This window comes from Etheostoma cragini, chromosome 2 (genome assembly GCF_013103735.1).
Source record: "Etheostoma cragini isolate CJK2018 chromosome 2, CSU_Ecrag_1.0, whole genome shotgun sequence".
Taxonomy (NCBI): domain Eukaryota; kingdom Metazoa; phylum Chordata; class Actinopteri; order Perciformes; family Percidae; genus Etheostoma; species Etheostoma cragini.
In genome coordinates this window covers 14,806,703-14,829,862 of record NC_048408.1, presented here as the reverse complement: position 1 = coordinate 14,829,862, position 23,160 = coordinate 14,806,703, and the positions used below count along the sequence as shown (strand labels likewise).

Genomic DNA, 23,160 nt, shown 5'->3' with positions numbered 1-23,160 from the left:
ACATAATGTTGCAGTATTCTTTCCCTGTTTTCTTGATAGGCTGAGTATGAACTTGATGGCTGCCGGTGCTGAACATGTTCCAAAAGTTAAACAGCCATGCTATTTGTCATATGTCGTGTCTCTGTGAAAGTGAAAGTAATTAAACGTGGGATGCATCAGCAACCACAGTAAAACTTTGTGGTGTCGAAGGACCTCAAAATGTAACGTAATTAAGCCCGCAACAAAATCACTGTCTTTCCTCCACGCAATGTTGGTCCCTCCCAGGGATGTTTGTTAAATCAGATTTATACGCTTCATCTAATCAGTGTAAACTCTGCTGCCCATTTATTTAGGTCTTTCAAATTCATTCTCTGTGTATGCCTCTGGGAGTACACAGCGGCCTCTTCACTCATCTTGCGTGCACTATATCATTTTAACTCATCTGTCTTTAAAAATTATAGCCAGTAATTTCAGCTCAAGTAAAACCATTCAGAGTCAACAAGTTTCATGTTCCTGGTATTGTGCATGCTGGTCTGCTGTCACACTGTCACTGGTTATTGGGAAACTATAACAAACCAAAATGCCCGCTGTGACGAATTCCTACAATTCACATGTTTGTATCAGTTTGCAATTGTTTCCACTGTATTTCTTTTAATCTTATTATGAGAACAAGTAGCTCGGCTTCTGCGTGCAGACACAGCAAAATATCATGTAGTAAAAATAGCCCATTAAAATCTGCATGAAGGTAGATAAATTGAATCAGCCTCAGTGCATGCTGTGAGGTTATTGCGGGCACGATTAAATATACATCAAGCTTTTTTAAGTCACTGTTGCAGAACAAAATGTCAACAAGCTTTGACTTGACTGAGTCCATTCCTGTGGGAGGCTGCATGACACAAGCCCAGCCCTCTGTTAATGAATAAATGAGCATTTAAAGTGCAGATGAATCATGCAGACCCATATCTCTGTGTGTTCTCATCCTTTGTCTCATGGAAGAGCCACGATGTAGACATATAAGTCTATTCAGCCCAGATAAAAGATAAATCCAAACGCTTGACCACTATTAACTAAGCTAACATATCAGACCGCCTCCACAGTTCAAAGGACAGCCAGAGAAACTCTGTGGCTCTAGAGAATTGAATTAACCCTTCAACTTTCTGAAATGGCATATATTTACGCCTTTTTATTTAAAAATTGATTTACTAACGTTTAAATTCTATCATTCAAACACAGTACATGTTAGGTAATCAGTTCACACATCAGTTCATCTAGTAAGCTAGTATGATGGACACAGAACCCTTAACATCAAGAAACTGAAAACAGTATGCGTATGAATTACTTATCTTTCTTCCCCATTCCTACAGACATATTTACAGTGCTACCTCTAATCCACAGTGGCTGTTGCCAGCTTTTGGCAATTGATCTACTGTTTAATGGTGTAGACAGCCACATTATGGATGCCATTAGCCCCAATTATGGCTCTGCTTGATTGAAAAACGGCTAAAGAACATAATTGCCTTTTGAAGGACCAGGTGCACCACAAACACTATTTCCATATGATATTTTTGCCTCCATACACAGTCCAAACAAATTAAATTAGGTTTTCATTAACACCGAAATGAAGTCGGATGCCCTCCATGGCCATCTCCTCTTCAAAACAGTGAACCTTAATGGGACTTTATGATACACAATGTGATCATTTATGGAAACATACCAAACACCCAACCCCACTCAGATCAAACCTTGTATATAACAGTTTTTCCGTGAAACATTTAAGCATTTCTGCAGTCAAATAATCGACTACTACATGTTCAATGTCTTTCTTCTTTCTCATGAGATCTAGTTTATTAGCCGACAGTTACTTTAGTTTTTGAGAGTGATAGTTAACATGAAGCGGTACAAAAACTAGCATGCAGACTTAGTTAAGTGACTCAACTGTTGACCAGGTGACTATATCTGTGGTGTCCTGATAAACTATTTAAAAAGATAGACAATTGATGAAATTAGTAATTCTTTCCTCTTTACCAGGTGTATCATAGATCTAACTGCAACAAGCTAGATATACTGTTTTGCGTTTCAGCATACAAATAATATGGCAGTGTCAATCAGACATATGGAACAGGCTATTGTAACGAAATAATTGAGGACCTGCACAGATGGAAATCACATTTCCGCATCACTGGCTGCTATTGAATCAACCTGGACACATCAGTGTATTGCTTGCTGAAGAATTGGGAGTCGTGTGTGTGTGTGTGTGTGTGTGTGTGAGAGGTAGAAGGAGTTTGTGTGTGCTTTCATGTGTAAGAATGATGAGGTATTGATTCTACAACTTGGATTGAAATAAACACACCACTGCACTTCATAATGAGCACTCGTCCAGCTGTGTGAGGGGATGTTGAGCTGACGGTAAACGGATGTATCAAAGTTGATTGTCAGGGTGGCTTTGAAAACGGCTTCTAAAAATAATATTGTTGTCAGATTATGAATAGTCTATGTCATGATTTAATTTCCGGGATTGTTCCAGTGCCGCCGGATGTTCCACTGGATCTACCTGATTTTCGGCCGGATCTCAGCTACCTTCTGCTTTCTTTCTGTTGGCATTCTAAACGCTGGTCGATTTCTGAGACCTATGGTTAACTGCAACTCGGATCTCTGCAGGGTAAATCCACACAGCTAGATAGACTATCTGTCCAATTTGAGTTTTCTGTTGCATGACTAAAACAACCTTTGAACATACTCATTCCACCAAAACAAGTTTCTTCCGAAGGCTATTTTGCTCACAGCCCCAACCAAGGCAATTGTAATTTGTTTAAAGAAATGCCAATAAACCAGAGCATGTTTTTCTCCTATTCCGGAGATGCTGTGTGGACTAGCCAGCAGTGCTGTGGAGGAAGCTCTGGCAATGCCAGACTAAATAATGTATTGCTTTTTCGTCAAAAATGTTTAAAAAAACATAATGACTGATATGGTTAATTCAGGCTTATATCAGCAATGCTATTTCAGGATCCATCCTGTGTGAGGACATACATCCTTCAAGTTTCTATTACAGTCTAGAAGCCCTTAAGTAATGCAGCCTAGACACAACATAACTTTGCTCTTAGAAGCTTTTCAGAGTGAAAACCTCTGATACATTCAACAAACTAATCATATCACTCCATTGTCCAGGTTTGGCTGCTGTCAGACTGATACTCCTACAGCAAAATCTGACTGGAGTGTGTAGTGAGCAATTCTGTCTGTGTGCTTCCTCACTGGCCTCAGACAGACGTGTCATCGTGTTCAGCAAAGGTGTCACCGCCACACAAGCACTGGAGATTATTTCACTCTTCAATGAATTCTTGACGCCCAACAACGATTGCTGCTCTTCTGTTGCCTGTCCTGTAGGCTCATTGAGTTTGGTCTATTGCTTGTTTCATAGCTTCCTGTTAATTACTTACTCAAGGTGAGATTGTCTCTTTCAGAAGAGGTGATCATTTTGGTGAAATGATAATGACACTTTCATTATAGCTCAATATTATTGATATGGATAGTTAAAAATTATTTTCCCACTTTATTTTTGTGGATCTTGAAATCTCCAAGTGCTTAACGGATATTTCTCAACCCTAAGGCTTGCATGTTCTTCAGAGTATGTGATTGCTGCTTAGCTAAAAGCTTTTAGTTCATAGTGAGGATGATGGTTCCTTGAGATTTTGGGACTTCTTCCAAGCAGAGTGCTTGCCTGAAATGTGCCTTTTTTTCTTTTCTTGTGCTACAGCATCAATAGCATGAACCAACGCATTGTGTTTGCACCAAACACATGTCCTAGTATGTCTTTTGTCCACTGTGGGGAGAAATCAATAGTTGTATATTCCAATTAAGAAATGCTTCTCGGCTATACTGTAAGCTTTCTTAATGGAAAGTATCATATTGCATTTCTTCTACAAAGCATACTCCTGCAGAATGCTGACTGTACCAATGCAATTAGATCAGGGGCTCATTTTGTAGGATTCAGTAACACATCATCCTATTGATTCTGTGCAGTGTAGCCTATCCAAAAGAGCTGAGATCAAAGCAATTGTTGCCCAAGGCTCATTTCTGTTACATTTTTCTTACGATGAGAAGGACAACTTGATGGATCGACAGTACCTTACAGCACTCCTACTAAAGCTGAGCGATATGTATTTGCAGGTAGTCCTGTCTAAGATGAGGTGATGTACCTGATTAATGGTATATCAAATTTAGCTTGTTTCTGTAGCTGTAATAGCGTTTATAATGAATTGCCTCATTATAGTTGTGAAAGCCCATATTATAGGAAAAGACATGGCTATCTGTCATTGTGGTTGTAACAGCATTTTTTGCAAAGTTGTATTCACGAATCCATGGAACAATATGCTCCTAGCATTGTTTTCACAGAAGGAGAAAAAAAGAATTAGATTAGGAGAAATTGATCTATTAATTAGGTAGCATTGTTAGGGAAAAGCAGAACAAATCGTTCAGTCTGTTTTAGTACTATGGAGATTATCATATGTATTTATCTTTTAATTCTTTTCTTTATTTACTGTCAGCTGTTGACCTTAGAAAACCATGCAACAGGTTTGAAACTTGAAGCAGTTTTGAATATTTTATACAGTAACATTTTGCTCTAGGGGGGGGAAAGACATTAAAATAAATAAATAATTCAATGTATTCCTGGTTTTGTGTAATTTTCTTCTTTTTTTGCTCTAAGTATCAGTGGCTGATCTCCACAATAGCAATGTGCCATGACCCACAAAGCCATGACGACACTGACACAGTTGAAAATGCACAAAAGCTGCATTTTGTCACCCCAATGTTACTTCCATATACGTCCGTATGTTACCTAACCAACTATAATGACCTCTCCTCTTGTCCAGGTGACTACCCTAGTGAACACCAGTAACAAAGGGCCATCCAGTAAGAAAAAGGGGCGCTCCAAGAAGGCCCATGTCCTGGCAGTGTCGGTTGAGCAAGCTACCCAGAACTTTCTGGAAAAGGGTGAGCAGATCGCGAAAGACAGCCAGGACCTCAAGGAGGAGCTCATTGCTGCTGTCGAGGATGTTCGTAAGCAAGGTGAGATTGTTGAATGTTCTTAGGCACAATACTTTTTTTTTTCTTCTTTTTTTTGTGGAAAAACTGCATTGTCAATCCGCAATATCCCTGCTATTCCCCATGAGACATGTAGTAATTGCCCCTTTCACTCAGCAAAACTATTGTTTTTTGGTGAGAGAAGTCGTAGTCGCTTCAAGTTCATACATGTAATGAGTATTCCGATTGAGTACAACCCACCTTATTTTCTAGGATTGAAGGCTACACAGCCTGTAAGTGCTGTGGAAATGTTAATGTTTGAATAAAGTATTAAGTGCTCTGAACAAGTCAAATGTACAAAGTTGTGTACTTTAGAAGGATGTAGAGTTTAGAGTGGCGACGCAAATCCATTAAATTTAACACATTTGTACTTTATTAGTTTTGGGCTTCACTTGATGCATGCAGCTTCATGAATTTTTTTTTTTTTTAAGATTTAAGGCATTTTGGTCTTTTATTGACGGGGCCGTTATAGACAGGAAGGGGGAAGAAGGGGAAGACATGCAGCAAAGGGGCTGAGGTTGGAATCAAACCCTGCTGTAAGGGTGCACAATGGTACAAGGGTGCACACGTTCTACCAGATGAGCTACCAGGGCGCCCTCATTGCTGAATTTTAAGACATAAAAGCCCATTCTCCTTAGCAACAACTTGAAAATTTCAGATGTGGGTTAACACTAAAACCTCTGCATTGACAAAATTCTTCACTACAGCAAATCATGCTCAATCTTTTGGGGGAGCCCTGCACTATGTTAGAAGATGGCACTCCATGGTCACTGTTCCCAAAGTTCCTATCCTGTGCTGAGAGCAAGTCAGTGAGCCTTTATGTGAATCAGATGTTTGTCCCCAGAATGGAATTGGATTCCCCGTTCAATAACTACATCAGCAGTAAGAGCAAATGGAGCTCAGCATACCGTGTGTTGTGTTGTAGCCGTATTCCTCATCCTGCACCGTCAGCTCCACTTAGCCGCCGGGGCTATTGAACACTGACTTGAATGCGTTGGTACTCAGCTCTTTTGAGGCGTGAAATAGACCATTGCCACACAGGTCATCACCACAGCTGACATCAAAAACGACAAGATCAATCTTATCACTTTTTTGGCATGTGATCCAAAACCCCAAAAAAGCAAGGCTGATATATTTTTTTAATTCATTCACATTTTTTGTATATTCTATCTCTTTAGTACATGTTTTGAGCTAATGTGGTGCCTTTTTGCATTTGTGTTTGCATTCGTGTTCAGAAATAATTGCACTGCCCTTTCTGGTTCTTTTAGTGTCAAGGCTCTGCCTTTTAAAAAAGGCAATGATTCAAACTCAGTACCTGTCTTACCCAGGAAAACCAAACTCTGGCTGTTAATACCCTTAACCTTTTACTGCCATTATAACAAAATATGGGCATGCTCAAAAGCTCTTAGGCACCGAAGTGGACTGCTGATGGGACACACTCTTCATTCTCTCTTTACAAACTTTTTTGCTAGGTTGGATATAATTACATGTCAGGAAAAATGTTAATAATATTAGACCTAAGAGGCGGAAATCTGCTATGTTGACTGTATTCATCAGACTTTAAAATAATCTTTTTTTAGCATCAGCTAGAAGTGCGCCTAAATGGCATCATCAGCCTAGTTAAGGTCATGGTGAATTGTAAAACATCTTTAAATCTGTCACTACCTAATCATCCCAAACCCTTTTATCTTATCAAAATATGCATGGTGATTTCAGACCACTGAGGGCTTCAATAATCAGGCCCTTTGTATCGTCACTCGTGTCTAGCTCATCACTGGGCGAGACAGACTTGGCACTACCAGCAACAGTATGTGTTTAGGTGCCTGCCTCTGTTTATTTCTGTTAGGATGTGTCAGGTTCAGTTTTCTCTGATTAGGTTTTTTTTTTTTAATAGGACAAACAGCTTCATTTCCTACATAGTTTTTGATGTATGCTGAGAGAGCTGGCACTCTTGCCCGGAGACATGGAGGATTTGATGCTTTCTGGAACGTCATTTCAACTATGCTGAAATGATTGAAGGAAGGGCATAGCCAAACATGTTGCAGCACATTCTGTAGCGCAACAGGTCACCAGTCATGATGAGTCTGTCAGGCTTCTAGGTTACACACTCTTTGATTTCTGTGGTTGTGTGGATTTGAGCAATCGGAAGCTTCTTTGAAGCCAAATTTAAATCGAATCTATTTCCTAACAAAAAAAATAATTGAACCAGTCCTGAATTATATGAAAGAAATTAATAATGGGCCTTAAATGGATAAGATACGGTGCAGACACAAATTCAAGAAACAGTCACACACCTTAATGACTTTATACCACAACATTAGTTTACTTTATCTTTAACTGGTGTTAAAAATTGTGTGTATACATTGTACACACACAAATACACATTCACACAGATACAAATACATACTCAACTCTAAGGTCAAATATAATCATGTCACTATCTTCCACTTTTTTTTCTCCCTTCTGTCTTGCAGGAGAGACGATGCGTATTGCCTCGTCAGAGTTTGCCGATGACCCGTGTTCCTCTGTGAAACGAGGCACCATGGTGAGGGCCGCCCGCGCCCTGCTCTCAGCTGTCACCCGCCTGCTCATTCTTGCTGACATGGCTGATGTCATGAGGCTGCTGGCCCACCTTAAAATTGTAAGTGTAATCATCACCTTAATTTCAAACAAGTATGATGTTGTTTAGCCGAAGAACAAAGTGTAGATCTTGAACAATTCATCTATGTGTTTGTTGGCCAATACCAACCTGGGGCCTCTCAGAGTTATGAAGCCACGTTTAGTGGGTATGTTGTGTGAGATTTACATTCAGAATACTATATTATGTTATGTCTAGCATGCCTTGAAATTACAGACTCCCCGAATACTTTTTGCAAGTAACAGAATCAAGTGTATTTGTGAGACATTCTGCATGCGCATTATTAAAGTACAGATGTTGAGGAGTTTTCCCTGGTGTTGTGTAGTCCACATAAGGAATGTATGCTTTCACAACAACCTCTGTTAACATTAGCATATAGATGAGGCATGGAGAAGTATGCTTGGAACCCACATCTGACTGTACAGTATTTATATCATACCATGAGGCTCTGGTGTGATTAACTGCACATGCTCATCCCACTGAATGACAATAGAGTCATTTGTGGAACGAAGGTTGTTTTAGACCATTATTGTGAACATGGCTCAGGGTTTCGGAAGATAAGTTATTGAAGGGTACTAGAAAGAATGAAATGCAATTGGTATTATCTGAAAAAAACTCAGGCCTGCATGCCCTTTAATTCACTTACTTTGCTCCTCTTTCTCTCTCACTCACTCACTCACTCTCACACACACACACACACACACACACACACACACACACACACACACACACACAGTCCTTTTTGAGGCCCACACAGGGGCTTAACTCTAGCCAGTATAAACCCCATCATCAAAAGCCACTTAAAAGTTATCTCTCTCTTCTCTCTATTCCATTACATCTTGTGAATCACTTTCATTGGGGATAGAAAGGAGTTACGAATCAGAATGAACATATGAAAAAGGAATTTGGGGTTGCTGGAGTGAGACCCATTAAAATTGCACAACTAAATGTTTTTTGTCTTTTTTTAACCTTCCTGCAATTACAGTGTTCCATTATTATTTTTACTTTAATGTACTGTGTGTTGTAACATGTATGGCTTAAGGTTTATTACTGAATTAAACTACTTGTATTACTCTACGGTAGTTTTCTGTTGCATCCATCATTTTTGAAAGATCCAGTGTTTACTGTGTGTGTGTGTGTGTGTGTGTGTGTGTGTGTGTGTGTGTGTGTGTGTGTATTCCAGGTGGAGGAGGCCCTGGAGGGAGTGAAGAACGCGACCAATGAGCAGGACCTGGCCAATCGCTTCAAGGAGTTTGGGAAGGAGATGGTGAAGCTTAACTATGTGGCAGCCCGGAGACAGCAGGTAACTGGAAGCCCCCTGTGTCTTGCTCGGTCTTTCTCTGAAAAAAGTAAACCACTCCTGACTTGTGTGTCACATTCAGATGCAGAGAGCTCCCGTAGCAGAAAGCTCCTTCCAGGGTCTACACTCTGTCTTTCTCTGTCTTGGTGATTTCTAAATTTCATTTGGAGGTTGTTAAGTGCAGAACACAAATACTGGTTATAACAATGGGCTATACTGTAATTGGTGTAATAATGTATGGGTTTAGGCCCTTGTGTGAGAATAGTGGTGGCTAAACTCAAACCAAGCAAGTGTATTGAAATAAATATAGACACAATCAGACGTGTGTAGAGAGAATCCTGAGTGACAAGACATCAATCAGGGAATAGCAAGGGTTGTTTGGTGTCAGATTCTGACAAAAATGTAGTATAGGCCAGCTTTCATAGAAACACACACACACACACACACTCACTCACTCACTCACTCACTCACTCACTCACTCACTCACTCACTCACTCACTCACTCACTCACTCACTCACTCACTCACTCACACACACACACACACACACAATGGAAAATGTGGTTATTATAGCAGAAGAATAGCCTATTTTCAATCAACTATTGTACTATTAGCTGTGGTGTTATGTAAAAAACACCAACAGTTCCACCACATTCAAAGTACTTCATTTCATATATGTTTTTGATATATTATGGTATTAGTATAAAAATATCAGCACCAGTGCTTATTGTACCCAGGAGGATAACACATGAAAGTTTTTGAATATCTAGCATTTCCCCCAGTGTGACAAAAAGCTTTTAGAAGATTTTTCCTGCGAGTGTCATGTTGGCAACAATCCACCCTGCTGAACTGTCCCAGAGCAAAACACTGAGCTGAATTCTTTCCAGCTCCAGGGCTGCTGTTCTGCTGACGCTGCCCTAACTTTGTGTTGTTGGAACATACCAATTCATCAGATGGGACATGAACTTATGTTTGGAAAGGAAATGTCTTGAAATAGGATCAGTTCATACTCTGTTTGTCTCTATTGTGAATCAGTGAAGCTATCAAAGGTCCTCTTCTTTTTTTCAGTCCTTGATGCAATATTTGAACATTTTGAGAAAGACACTCTTTCGCATAGACTGTTTTGTGTAGGATCTTTTCCTTATAATCCTATAACCCTAATCCTATAATTAAATAATTCTTAAATATGGACTGCCTTTTAACAAGACTATACTTGTTTTTAGTGCTAACTTGATGACCTTTGTCACCTTTTAAGGAACTGAAGGACCCTCAGTGTCGAGATGAGATGGCAGCTGCACGTGGGGCTCTTAAGAAAAACGCCACCATGCTCTACACTGCCTCACAGGCCTTCCTGCGCCACCCAGATGTGGCGGCTACACGTGCCAACCGAGACTACGTGTTCAAGCAGGTTCAGGAGGCCATAGGAGGCATTTCCAGTGCTGCTCAGGCCACCTCGCCCACTGATGAGAAGCACGGCCACGCCGGCATTGGGGAACTGGCTGCCGCCCTCAATGAATTTGATGTAAGTCTGCAAGCATTCTGTTCTTTCTTGAATTACTAAACACAGCACATATATATTCTGGCTCTGGTATATCCCAACTTTGAGAGAACATTAATGACTATTAATGAGGCAATTCTGTAGTGAACACACCTAGATTCCTGAAGGTTCCTGAATATTTTTTAGTTTTTTTTTCCACTCGTGACTTTTTCACATGTGACACATGTGCTGCATTATTATATCATAGCCTGTGCTTAAGCATAACAGAGCGAAAAGTATACCTTTTAATACAGTAGGCACATCCAAATGATTGGACATTTCCAACATCTGCTATATAAGATGGCTTGGTCATGTACATTTCTACCCATAACAGAAATAAAAACAGAATTAAGGTTATATGAGGAACCCTGGCTCCAATACTTTATTCAGACTACCCTCTTTTCAAATTCTTCATATTGTGTGCATGTTATTAGAAATACTGCATGCTAAATCAGTAGTTCTTATCTGCACTACTTTGTGAAGAAGGCTGTATCTACATGGGCTTTCATACTGACACGTTCAGTATCTGAATAAATAAGTATTTTCAGGGCCACAAAGTCATATTTATTTACTTCTTATTTCTCTCTGTAAGTCTCTATATCTCTGACACACACAAAACTGAGTTTTTACCATTGTCACGATTCATTGCTGCCATCTAGTGGTTATGTATTGATGGTGAACTATTGGTATGATCTTAGATGGGAACATTTTGGCTGTTTAGGTGATCAAGTCTCTACAGGTCAGGAGATTGAGGTTTTAGATATTGGCTTGGGATTTGGAGCCCTTTAATTTTTCATTACAAACATACACATCAAAACACATTTTGGATGAAAGAGTGTCTCGTATTGTAAGTTAGAAAACCAGGAGTACTCGTAGACCCCTGGGGAACAGGGCTTTTCAGTGTGAAAGAAGCACTTTGATTTATGTATCAAATTCAAAACAGTATTTGCACTTCAGCCTTTGTCATGCTTGACGAGACCCACATTGTGTTTGGGGATACATGACTGACACATTCAGAGCATTTTTAAATGAATTTCCCTTTCAGGACCCCAACATTACAGCAGCATTACTTCACAAGCTACTTCTTTCTGATAATGTGTTATAGCTGAAACACACTATAGAGATGGGTTCGGAGATATAACACATATTGCAGCATTTTATGAGGACATTTATCCCTTCTCTACCTACAAAGTAAGACTTATTGTATCAATAGAAAACACACCCGCTGCACTTGTGTGATATTTAATTCTATAGCACATTTGCTATTGTGCGCTGTCCGCAACAGCCTAGCCTCGCCAGCCGAAGCAGTCTTACCATTTCTAAGATGTTTCCTACTAAATCATATGACTCACTACACAATGCAACTGCCTATTTTCCTCACCAGGATCGATCAATAGTTATATCTTTCTCTAAATCATCTTATCTGGATCAGTCTACAGAATCGGATTGGCTAGTTGTTACAAACACAGCTTTTATTGATACAGATTGACACATGTCACACTATCTCACTTAAACCCAGCTGCACCTTACCCACTTCTGTGAGAGCAATAGACTTTAATATGTTCTGCAGTTTTGCTCCTTTATAGCTCTACTTTTATTTAATATCGATAAAACTGAACTGCCACAGAGTCTTCAGAAAGTTACTCAAGAATATATAAGATGAGCATTTTGACAGGAAAAAACCCATTACCTGGGGATGTTCACTGATTAGTGGACATGGATGATGAATATGATTTAGATTTTTGAGATGACAATTTGATTTGATGAATAAACCCAAACTCTTAACATGTTAATAATAATAATAATAATAATAATACATTTTAGTTAACAGCGCCATTTAACACTCAAGGACGCTTTACAGACAATAAAAGACAGATACAGGGAACATAAAAGTGTAAGTAGTAATAACTTAAAAAAAACAAAACAAACAAAACAAACAAACAAAAACAAAACAAAACCAAAAGGCACATCCATGTCTTTATTGTTAATGTTGTTATTGTTCTAGAGCTGTTTGGTAGCAAACATGCAATATGGATGTAGAGCCCTTAAATACAAAGTGGACAAGTCTGTTATAAATAATATAATGTGCACTGTATGGCATGTCAAATATATACTGTGTATATTTATATGTATAAAACATGCTTCTTAGTTAAAGGAGAGTACTCGGTACACACACTCACACGCACACACACAAATAGTTACTCTCCACCTGCTATTTAAGCCACATACACAACAATGTGCCCAAACTCTGAGTTTATTTATAACAGCCTTGTTATAAACCCTGGAAGGAGCCAAACTAGTATAAAGTAGTATAAAGTAAACCAAAAAGTGCAAACTTTTTACAATGAAGTACAATGAAGTATGACGTTCTTAATTTACTCAAGATCAAGAGATCAACCCAAGCAGCAATCTGGGAGAGGAGACTACATCCATATTTTACACAGTCAATGGATCAGCTGTAGTAAATGCTCTGATTGCTGATATGCTAATACGAGATGGGAGTCATTTGGTTTATGACTTGCTAAACCTAATTTGTATGCATTTGTAGGTAAATAATTGTTTCATGTATTACTGTAATGTTTTTATTAATGATGCACTTATCAAACACTTTTTTTTTTCTTTAAGAAGGTATTTTAGCCCTTTTTACATGAGCCCTGAATACATGAAAGAGGAGAGAGAGGGGGAATGACATGCAGGTTAGGGCCGCAGGTCAGATTTGAACCTGCTGCCGCCGCATCGTGGAGTTAACATATATATATATATATATATATATATATATATATATATATATATATATATATATATATATATATATGCGCGCGCACTTTACCAGGTGAGCTACCCAGGCTTCCAGTTATTTAGTTTTAAACATAGTGAGAGCGGCATACTTTACACTTTGACATATATTTCCAAGACACTGCATAGTTTTTTTGTTGTATCTGTATCTTTCCCCTTTGTTACCCTGTTTAGTATGCTCTTAAAACAATGCTCTGTTTTTTATGGTAGGATGAACGCAGTCTATGCTGTTCTTTACAGTGTTAATGATTTTTCTGTCCACAAGGTTGCTAGTTCACAGTATGTCAGTGTCCCCTTGTGGTGATATTTGGAAATTGCAGGTATCTTCTATTTTAACTGAAAGTGCTCACATTATGCGTTGGCATTTTCCCTTTCTTTCATTGTTTTATCTTTTTTTGTGCATGTTATAGGCTTCCAAAGTCTACCCTAAAGGGATTCACCATCTCCAACAGAAAACACTGTGTGTAAACCGAATGTGTGTCACTTTGAACACACGTTATAATGCTTGCAAAACATGGCAGGCCCTCATTCTCTGCTTCTAATTAGCTAGCAGTGCTGACCTAGGTGCTGCACATGTGCGACTTCCCACAAAGATTAAATAGAAGTGAGATGCCTTGCTCTTTAGCTAAAACAGAGCTTAACTCACAGGGTTAAAAGAGGAGCTGCAGCAATTTGCAGTACAACAAAAATGATATTAAGACATATTAGATTAACAACTAAATGTCATCTAGTGCTAAGGGCTTAGACACTTTGAGAAGAACTACATTCTAGTTTTATCTGAACCTGCTGTCCTGTCATTCTTAACAAGGCTGTGGCCTCTAATCGCATCAGCTCTGTTTTCATGTAAAACATTACGCCGTTTTAGAACAGCCAAAGACCTGCATAATGTAATTCCATTCAGCAGACAGACAGACAGGCAGCAGTTAGATGAGACAAATTGCCCTTTGCTTAGCCCTCTGTGCTTGCCTGAAGCTGGTGCATGTTTAATTCCTAACTTACAACAGAGACACAGGCGATGGCAAGATCCTCTCATAATAGTTATAACCTAATTTACAAAGCTATGAGGCATGGCACTTGCAGGATTTTGTGCGTGTGCATGACTGTGCATGGGCAACAGTGTTTTATGCACATGTACTTTTGTAAGTGGTTGTTTGGTGGTAAAGCACATGGACACATACACACAATGGTGCATATCATTCAGGATACATATGCTATTTTTATATAAAGATACATTGGGGGAAGATTTCCAGGTGTTCTTGAACTCTCACTTCCTCTCTTTTTTTCTTTCCATCCACATAAACCCACAAGCACTTCATGCACACTTGCTTTGTTGTCAGTAATGGAGTTTTGAGTTGGATGATTGCTTTTATCTGTTTTGGGGTGCTTGTCCCAAGTCAGCTTTGATCTATTACTCATTCTTTGACTCATCTGCAGTGGTTAGATGCATGGATAGATGGCAGACCTGATTACAGCACTGACATAGACACAGTCTATCCAGGCAAAACAATGTTAACATTTACGGTGCTCATTTCATGGGTTAGGCATGAGTGAGTGGAGTATAAACAAATATTTCTACTGGTTTTGATTCCTTCATTCTCTGTTCTGTCACCAGTGTTTCTTACAGCCTGTTTCACATGTACATTACTGGACATTTAGTCACACAAAAATGCAGATGCATGTCTATGCTCTCACAATAATTGATGTCCATCTTACACTTTATACTAAGGAATGAAAGATCCTGATCATAGTGTACACATGTATTGCATTTCCCTGCAGTATTTTTCATTTCCTCTATTTCAGTGCCGATAAAGTGCAATCATCTGTAAAAACAGCACAACAACACAAACAAATTGGGAGAATATAGATCGCCTGTTATGTTAATTATTTACCATGTTTAAAGGAGAATTACGGCCATTTTTTATGTTAATCTTGATTCCTATAAATATACAACTACTTTCAACTGAAAAAAACCCAACCTGAATCGGTGCAGGGAAAACTGAGTAGCTACAGCTACGTTTAGAAGCTTCCAATGAGCTAAAATGGCCGTTAACAGGGCAAGTTTTAGATTGCCTTTGAGCCCTGTTAACTGGCACACAATGCATTTAATATGTCTATCCAACATGAACAGGGCCCTTACGTAACATCAAGTTGCGTTTTCAAGTCAGACATTGTTTTAAATCATATACCCTGTCTTGATATTGCCGGTGGATAGCTTGCTTGCTTTTGTAGCTGCTAGAGCTAGCTATTAGCTGCTGGCAACAATCCCCTCAGCGCCCTTTGGTGTGTTGGGTGTTCTGCCTTTTGCGCGACAAATTTTAGTTTATTTCCTCCTCCAAAAGAGGTAATTGAGCACTGTAGTGGATATGACCATATTAGTAACTATGTAACTACATGAAAACGGGCTAAATATGTTGGTGGCTTCTACAGGATTAACGTTACTGCTAGCTGTAGCTGCAGCTTGGAGCAGCTGCTTCTTCTGCCTGGTGCACCTCTCTGTCTGGTTCTTTTCAACTCTTGTGAGTCGAGTTCTTTGTCTGTATTTTCGTGTTTGAATAAATAAGGACGACCATCAAACGCAAAAGGCTATTCCGTGTGTTGTATATCTGCTATATTCTTCTAGTTACATTACTCCAAGCTTTTTCCCTTGTGAACAACTTTGCTCTTCACACACATGATCTGCACACAACTGTTTAGCTACATTTTCCTACAACTAAATTCCCATGAGACAGCGTGAGGCAACAGCTAGCCTTCAGTGCCGTTATTAGCTGTTAGCTGTTGACTAATGATAAATGTGTTGAGACAGGCTTTTGTGAAAATCATAAAGCAGCAGTTCTGTGTGTATTTGTAGCTCATCAATTTTGTGTGTGATCAATCTGGTGTTCGTGGGTAGGAGGCTTGGCAGTGTCGATCTGTGTGCTAGTTCCCTTAGCTAAGCAGGCAGCCTTTGTCCCTGCCTTCCTTGCCTCTCGCAGCTGACAACAATCCCACAGGCGCCCGGTGGTGTGGTGGGTGTGCTGCCTCCTACTCACGAACACTAGATTGATCACACACAAAATGGATGATCTATAAATACACATGGAAATGCTGCGTTACGATTATTATTATTATTGCCAGCTAACAGCTAGCAGCTAACCAGGCAAGCTACCCACTAGCAAGCTCAAGACTGGGTAGGTTAGGGCAACCAGACTTTCCCCGGTTCCTGGATTTGTCCCTGGAAATGTCCCTGGTTTTCACTGTGACTGACAGACCTGAAATTGGAATAAAAGAAAGAAAACACTGACTTAACGGAGCCAATAGTCGCTCAAGACAGCCAGAGCCAGCGCTGCTCAGAGCTCAGAGATGTTTAGAAAGCCGTATTTTATGATGCTAAAATTACTGATTATTTACATGGATACTGGTGGGTTTAGCGAACGCAATTTTGCGGACGTTTGTTTTAAAAAAGGATCGTAATCTTTAACAGAAAGGTCAACCTCCTTAGAATTCCTTTCCGTAATGTTGTCAGAAACTTAGAATATTAATCTGAGTCTGTCAGAAGCAAAACAAGTACTTTTATGAACGTAAAGCTGCACAATTATCCTATTTACTTCAATTGCAGCTTGTTTCTCTGCTGCCGACTGCAGCGATCTCGTTTAATACTGGGTCAATGTCAAAGGAAAATATTTCCTCTATAGTTTTTATTGTGTCCGAGACTCAATAAGCTTTTGCAGAAACAAGCCTGAAGCAATAAAGCAAAAGCTGTCAGAAAAATGTAGTTCAGGAAACATTACAACTTACTTTAGGGTAGGTGAATTAAACAATATCTGTATCTGAGTTGAAAACGCATCTTGATGTTACATAAGGGTCCTGTTCATGTTTTACAGACATATGAATAGCATTGTGTGTCTGTTAAGAGGCGGAAAGGCACTCTAAAACTTGCCCCGTTAACTGCCGTTTTGGCTCAGTGGGAGCTTGTACACGTAGCTGCAGCTACTCAGGGTTGCCTGCACCCCATACAGGTGGTTTTTTTTCAATTGAAAGTATTCACATATTTATAGCGATCAAGATTAACATAAAAATTGTCCGTAATTCTCTAATTTTTTAATTATGGAAAACATTTTGAGGGCTCTGTATGTTTTGGAAGAAAGATTGACGCTCATATGCCACTAAAATAAAAATGGGAAGACTATTGAGTGCATTGCCTCAATTGCTCCCGAACAGGTACAATCTGTGACATAAAAGGTTAGACAAGATTTTTAAATGCAGCGCCCAGATGTTGGTCTGTTGCTGGAGTGAAAGGGCAACTTATGAATAAGACAAGAAAGAGGGTCTGACCTCATCTGTACTGTTGTTTTACTGACACCCAGAATTAGTTTGGAATAAATCAACTTAAGACACTGAGTACAAGATGTATTAGGAGAGAAAGTGAAGGTCAACATCAGTTCAAATTCACTCAATTCCAATGTTGGTTGGCATATAACAAAGAGGCAACATGGATCTCCCCCTCCACCTTTTGCCTTTTAGAGTTCCTCATCAGACATTTTTCAAGGGGCTTCTTTTCGGATTGTTGTGTATAGGTTGGGGAAGTGTTTCCTCCAAAAATGTATAATATATCATATTAAAACAATACTTTTCCCAAGTACCTTTTATAGTCACTAATATAGGGCTTTCATATCAACTATTTATTTTATTACTTAAATTAGTTTGCTGTGGACATATTAATGGTTTCAAGCGGTCAACATGTGATTCAGAGGTTTTCATGGCTCAAAATGAGGCAAACAACATATTACACTGAACATTGATTTATGTAAAGCAAATTTGCAAGACCTCATTTGCCTACTGTACCTATAGCAGGCACTGACTATGGTGACTATAATAATAACAAGTTTTATAACCCTTTTTTCATTCAAATAAGTGGTTCTGTAAATGAAAGATCTTCATACAAAATATAAAACAAAGACCTCAACTTTCAAACAAATGCCACCCATTGTGAAAAATAACTCATACGGAGTCTTACTGTGAGCCAGTTAATAATGGCAATGTTGACATATGGTTATCTTGTCACGTGAGTAGTAAAATGGTGACAGTAATCTCTTTCTACACAAATGCACCTTTTATGTTATCAACATTAGCAATGGCCAGTGCTTAGCTAGCATTTTTTTTTGTTCATTACCTAACTTGTCACGACAAAACCGAATGACACTTGCTAAAAGAAGCGTTATGTCATAAAGATTTATGACTTGCTTATAATGTTTTATAGCACGTTCATGACAGTGTCATGTCACTCTTATGTAGATACCTACAAATAAAGTGTAACCGATATAGGTTTTGGTCACAGTTAAGTTTTGGTAAAGGCGGCAGAATCTGTGCAAGGACACCTTTTTAAATTCGCTATGCAGAAAAGTCCCTGTCATGTTGGAATAGAAGTCTTTATTCTGGGATCTGAGTTCAGTGGGAGGACAGATGGAGTCAGGGCCTGATGGGTATGTGGGTAAAAACATGCTGTAGCACAAACAGGTGTAGATTTTTAGGTCACAGCATAAATATACTGTGTAGCAATTCTATTACAGTTAAAGAATGCAAAGAAAATGCTTGAGAAGGGAATTTACAAATTCATTCATTTTTTTTTATAACACAGGTAGTATACAGTTGTGTTTATCACATGTACATGTAAAAATATCTGTTTCTGAGGAAGACTAATCACTATCTGGGAGCATTTACATGCAGGCAGGAAACAGACGTACTGTGAGTCTCTCCCTCTTACCTTCTAACTGCAATCCACATTTTATTATGCAAAAGATCTCTGTCTCCATGCCGTTCTACTGCTTTACATCTCCTTATCTTTTGTATAGTCAAAAGCAAGAAGCACCTGATACAGCCTTTTAAAGCTGTGACACTATTGGTCTCTCCCGCTCTCTCACACATTTGAAGTTTCACATACAAAGACATCAGCTTGTGAGCAGCAGCAGCAAAGTAAGTACTTTTCTCATAGAACTTTTTTCAATTTGAAGACATACAAGATACTATGACTCAGGTAATGTAACTGAGCTAGGAAAGCCACGCCAGTACATGTACGAGTTATAAAGGTCTTCCTTTTTATTCTTCTGCTGCTGCTGCTGCCTTCGATTAGATGAGAGACGGGAAGAGTAGGGATAAGATGCCGATGGTGTCTTTTTACATAATTGTCATTGCATCAAAATGATTACCCAGTCCTCAGAGCTTTTTCTTCTTCTTCTTCTTTCAACCAGAAAATTCAATTTGCCTCTTACTGAGCAGGGATATACTATTTCATTGTTGGATTTGGATATATTTTTTTTAAACTTTATTATGTCAAGTTTGGCCTAGCACTGTCTTTTGTGTGTCAGATCTGCTTTGGTTGGATCAATGCAAACAGGTGGTCGAAGGTACAGCTGTTCAAATACATAAGCTGGAGACCCAAAGCACACAGCATGTTCATGTTCTAACCAGCAGATGGCAGTGTTTAATTACTTTCATCACTTGTCCGTCCTCTCCCTCTCTTCATTCAACACCCTTACTCTTGCTTTCCCGTTTGTATCCATTTTTATCATTTTTTATCCTTTTTTCCTGCAAGTCCTTAGAAACAGAGATTTTCAGTCTGGCTCATTCTCTACTCACAGTAAAAGCCGGCCTCACTTTGTATGGTTTTGTGCCATTAATGAAATGGAAGCAATTTTCGGATGCTGGGATGGGCTGAGAATTTAGTATTATTGTCCACCAGATACAGCCTTACCAGTTTGACCCTTCAGCCGACATCTTTAGAATAGTGATGTTTTCCCCTCTTTCCACGTGCCCAAAAACAGACGACTCCACAGTTAGCAAACCTGTGCTGTACACTTCCCTACACCAGCCTCGTGTTGTCAACACAACTCATTTTTACCTACAGCTATCTGACATAAAACATGGTGAGTGGTGCTCAGTTAAACTATATGTGTAATGTACACACACACACACACACACACACACACACACACACACACTCACACACAAAACATTTCGGTCACACAGAGTACAGACATGGATACACTGGCAAAGCATAGCTTGGAGCTTGCGGCAGAGATCCAAGTCACATTGAATCATTTTTCCCATGGTTTTTGTTTGTCCTCTACCTCTTTCTTCTTTTTTTGGGGGGTTTATTTACACAGCATATTTCTCACTCCCCCTCACCTCTCTGTCTTCTTTTCCCTCACTCTCTCGCGTTCTCTCTTTGTTCTCCGTGTCTGATGTCTCCTGAACCAACAGCGGTGTTTGAAACGCTTACATGCATACTCTGAGCCCATTTGGTAGCAGCATTGTATTTTCATGCAAAACTCTCTATGTAATGCAGAGCCTGTAGTCACACTGCACAACCATATGCTGGTCCTCTCTCTGCATACATTATAGGCTAACTATAACCGGATTTACTTGCTAGCTCAGGGAAAGTGTGTATGAAAGCCAGTCCTTTGAATCTTACTGTGGCAAACATTGCTTCCAAGTGTAAGTCACTGCATGCGTCCATATGTGCAGTGACAGGTAATTGACCACTTTTATGTTCATGGGGTGACACTCCTTGAATTACAGCTGATTTTGGAATTCCAATAAACATCAGCAACTTAAGACCAGTGAGGAGGAGCTGATCTTTTTTTGTGTGTGCAATATGTCTATTTTTGAAGATAGACTTCTGCTTTTCTTTTTGAGAGTTTGTTTTCATTCTTCCCTTGCCAACAAGATGGATTTCTTTCACTGGAGATATGAGCAACATGCACGATAGATGGGCTCTTCATTGTTAGTGTGTGCACAATGGCTACCCAGTGATGACCTTTTCTCGTGCTCTGTTTGTGTGTGAAACGCTGCTGAGCCAACCTCAGAGAAACAGTGGCTGGAGAGCAACCCTGCTCTAATGTATGTAGATGTATTCCTAACTGAGAGATAGCTTTCTTGGTAATTGCTATATCAATCTGTGCACTCCTATACTTGCTGTCTCATTTCAGACTCTCTCTTATTTCTCTCCCGCTTCCCTCTTTCTCTCTTGCACACACGCACGTGCTTAGACACACACGCAGAGTCTGTCGCTTTCTCCCTCCGCATTGTCTCTCCTTCCCCAATTTTTCTCTCTCCTTGACTCACATCGATTTGGCGCTTGAATGTGGGTGCTCAACACATTCTTTAGTTGCTTGTGTGAAACTGGCAAAATAAATGAGTATATCCTGATCAACGCTCTGATACTTGCAGGGTAAGGTCAGCCACAAACATTCCCAGATGTGCACTGACCCTGTGCCATTAATAGCAGCATCAAACCCAATGCAAAGTGGCAGTGTTATTGACAAGAACCCTGCTGTGTTCAATAAAACTCCACTCCCTCCTTCATTTTCACCTTGGCTGAGCCATGTGTTAGCCCAGAGGTACACCTTTAAATTATAACATCCTCTGCCTGCCGATTAACACACTGCCTCATTCTCCATGGACAGATGCACCTGTCAAGAGAAATATGAATAGGGCAACTCAGCTGAGATAATGGGACATGACCAGGGAGATAGAAAAGTATTGGTATTGGTTGTTGTTGCTGTACAGTAATTAGCCATTGCCTGTCTTGTCTTGATGGCAATAAGGCAAGGGAGAGCTGTGGAGGATACAGGAGAGTGGAAGGGGTCATTGATAAACAGGATTCAGAGATCCATACTAGTTACAGTTGGTGCTTATAGCCTTGGGTCCACTTCGATCAGCCTTTACACTTCCTTTTTCTATAAAGCTCGGTTTGCAGCTTTCTGGAATTACTCAGCTCTTCTTGATTATCTCCAGTCATAGATTTAGCCTTGTTAGATTAGACTGACTGATGTTCTGCCGAGGCACTTTGGCAGTTGCATTTACATGGGTTGATGATGCACACAACACAGCGAAAGTACTTCAGGACATTTGTCATAATACTGTATGTCTGATGGTTTATCATACCAATACATCTTCAAGTATACCCAGACTTCTGAGGTTGGCTATTATTTATCTCTGTTGGTATTGCATGTTATAAGCAAAATTCACTCTGTTTTTCTTGGCCCACATTCTCCGTTAGAAGGAAAGAAATGATTAACAGAGTGTTTAGAGTATATTCTAATCACTCTCTCCATATATGGACAGCCACCCTTAATTAAATGGCAAATGGCAACTGGCATGAATTCCCTCACTGCATCTTCAGACCTCTCTCAGCATAAAACTCTTGGGAGTTGATTTCTGAGTAGGTGCAGCAAATCACTTTTTTTATTTATTTTTATTTTTTAAAAGGTATCTTGCCTTTCAGTCAAGGTCTTCCCTGTAGGAACCCCGCCTGCTAGCTTCCACACTCAGCTCTGTTCATTCTCGTGGATGCGGGGGCATGCTGGTGCAAGTGTTGTAAGCAACACACACACACACACACACACACACACCAGGAGGTTTGCATTAACTGATTGTCCAGTTTCTACAAAGGCTAAGCTTTAGAGTGAATACTCCTCTGGTCAACATCGTCTCGTATTATACAGGTAAATGCATAAACAGAGCCATGAACATGGCCAGACGTAATCCGGCTAAGAAACGGCCCTTTTCAGAGGTGGAGATTGAAACCCTGACATCTCAGTGTAATTTGCAGTAACGTGCGTACTATTTGGCCGCCTAAAAACTGGTATTAGGCTGTAGGAAGAATGCGGGATAGAAAGAGATCACTGATGCGGTCAACAGTGTTGCCGTATTAAATCGGACTCCAACTGAAATTTAATTAACTTATACATCCTTGACATATGTATACTCCTAATAGTAATATACAGTGGGTACGGAAAGTATTCAGACCCCTTTACATTTTTCACTCTTTGTTTCATTGCAGCCTTTTTCCAAA

The 23,160-nt window shown here is 39.6% G+C and overlaps 1 protein-coding gene across 1 annotated transcript in view; it reads left to right on the top strand.

The window, feature by feature from the left end:
• ctnna2 (catenin (cadherin-associated protein), alpha 2) overlaps positions 1–23,160 on the top strand; it is a 300,512-nt gene that overhangs the window by 42,742 nt on the left and 234,610 nt on the right. The window contains exons 3-6 of the mRNA XM_034887425.1: positions 4,848–5,043; positions 7,533–7,699; positions 8,880–8,999; positions 10,251–10,517. Of these exons, the coding sequence (XP_034743316.1) occupies positions 4,848–5,043; positions 7,533–7,699; positions 8,880–8,999; positions 10,251–10,517 (750 nt within the window). The remainder of the gene's footprint in view (positions 1–4,847; positions 5,044–7,532; positions 7,700–8,879; positions 9,000–10,250; positions 10,518–23,160) is intronic.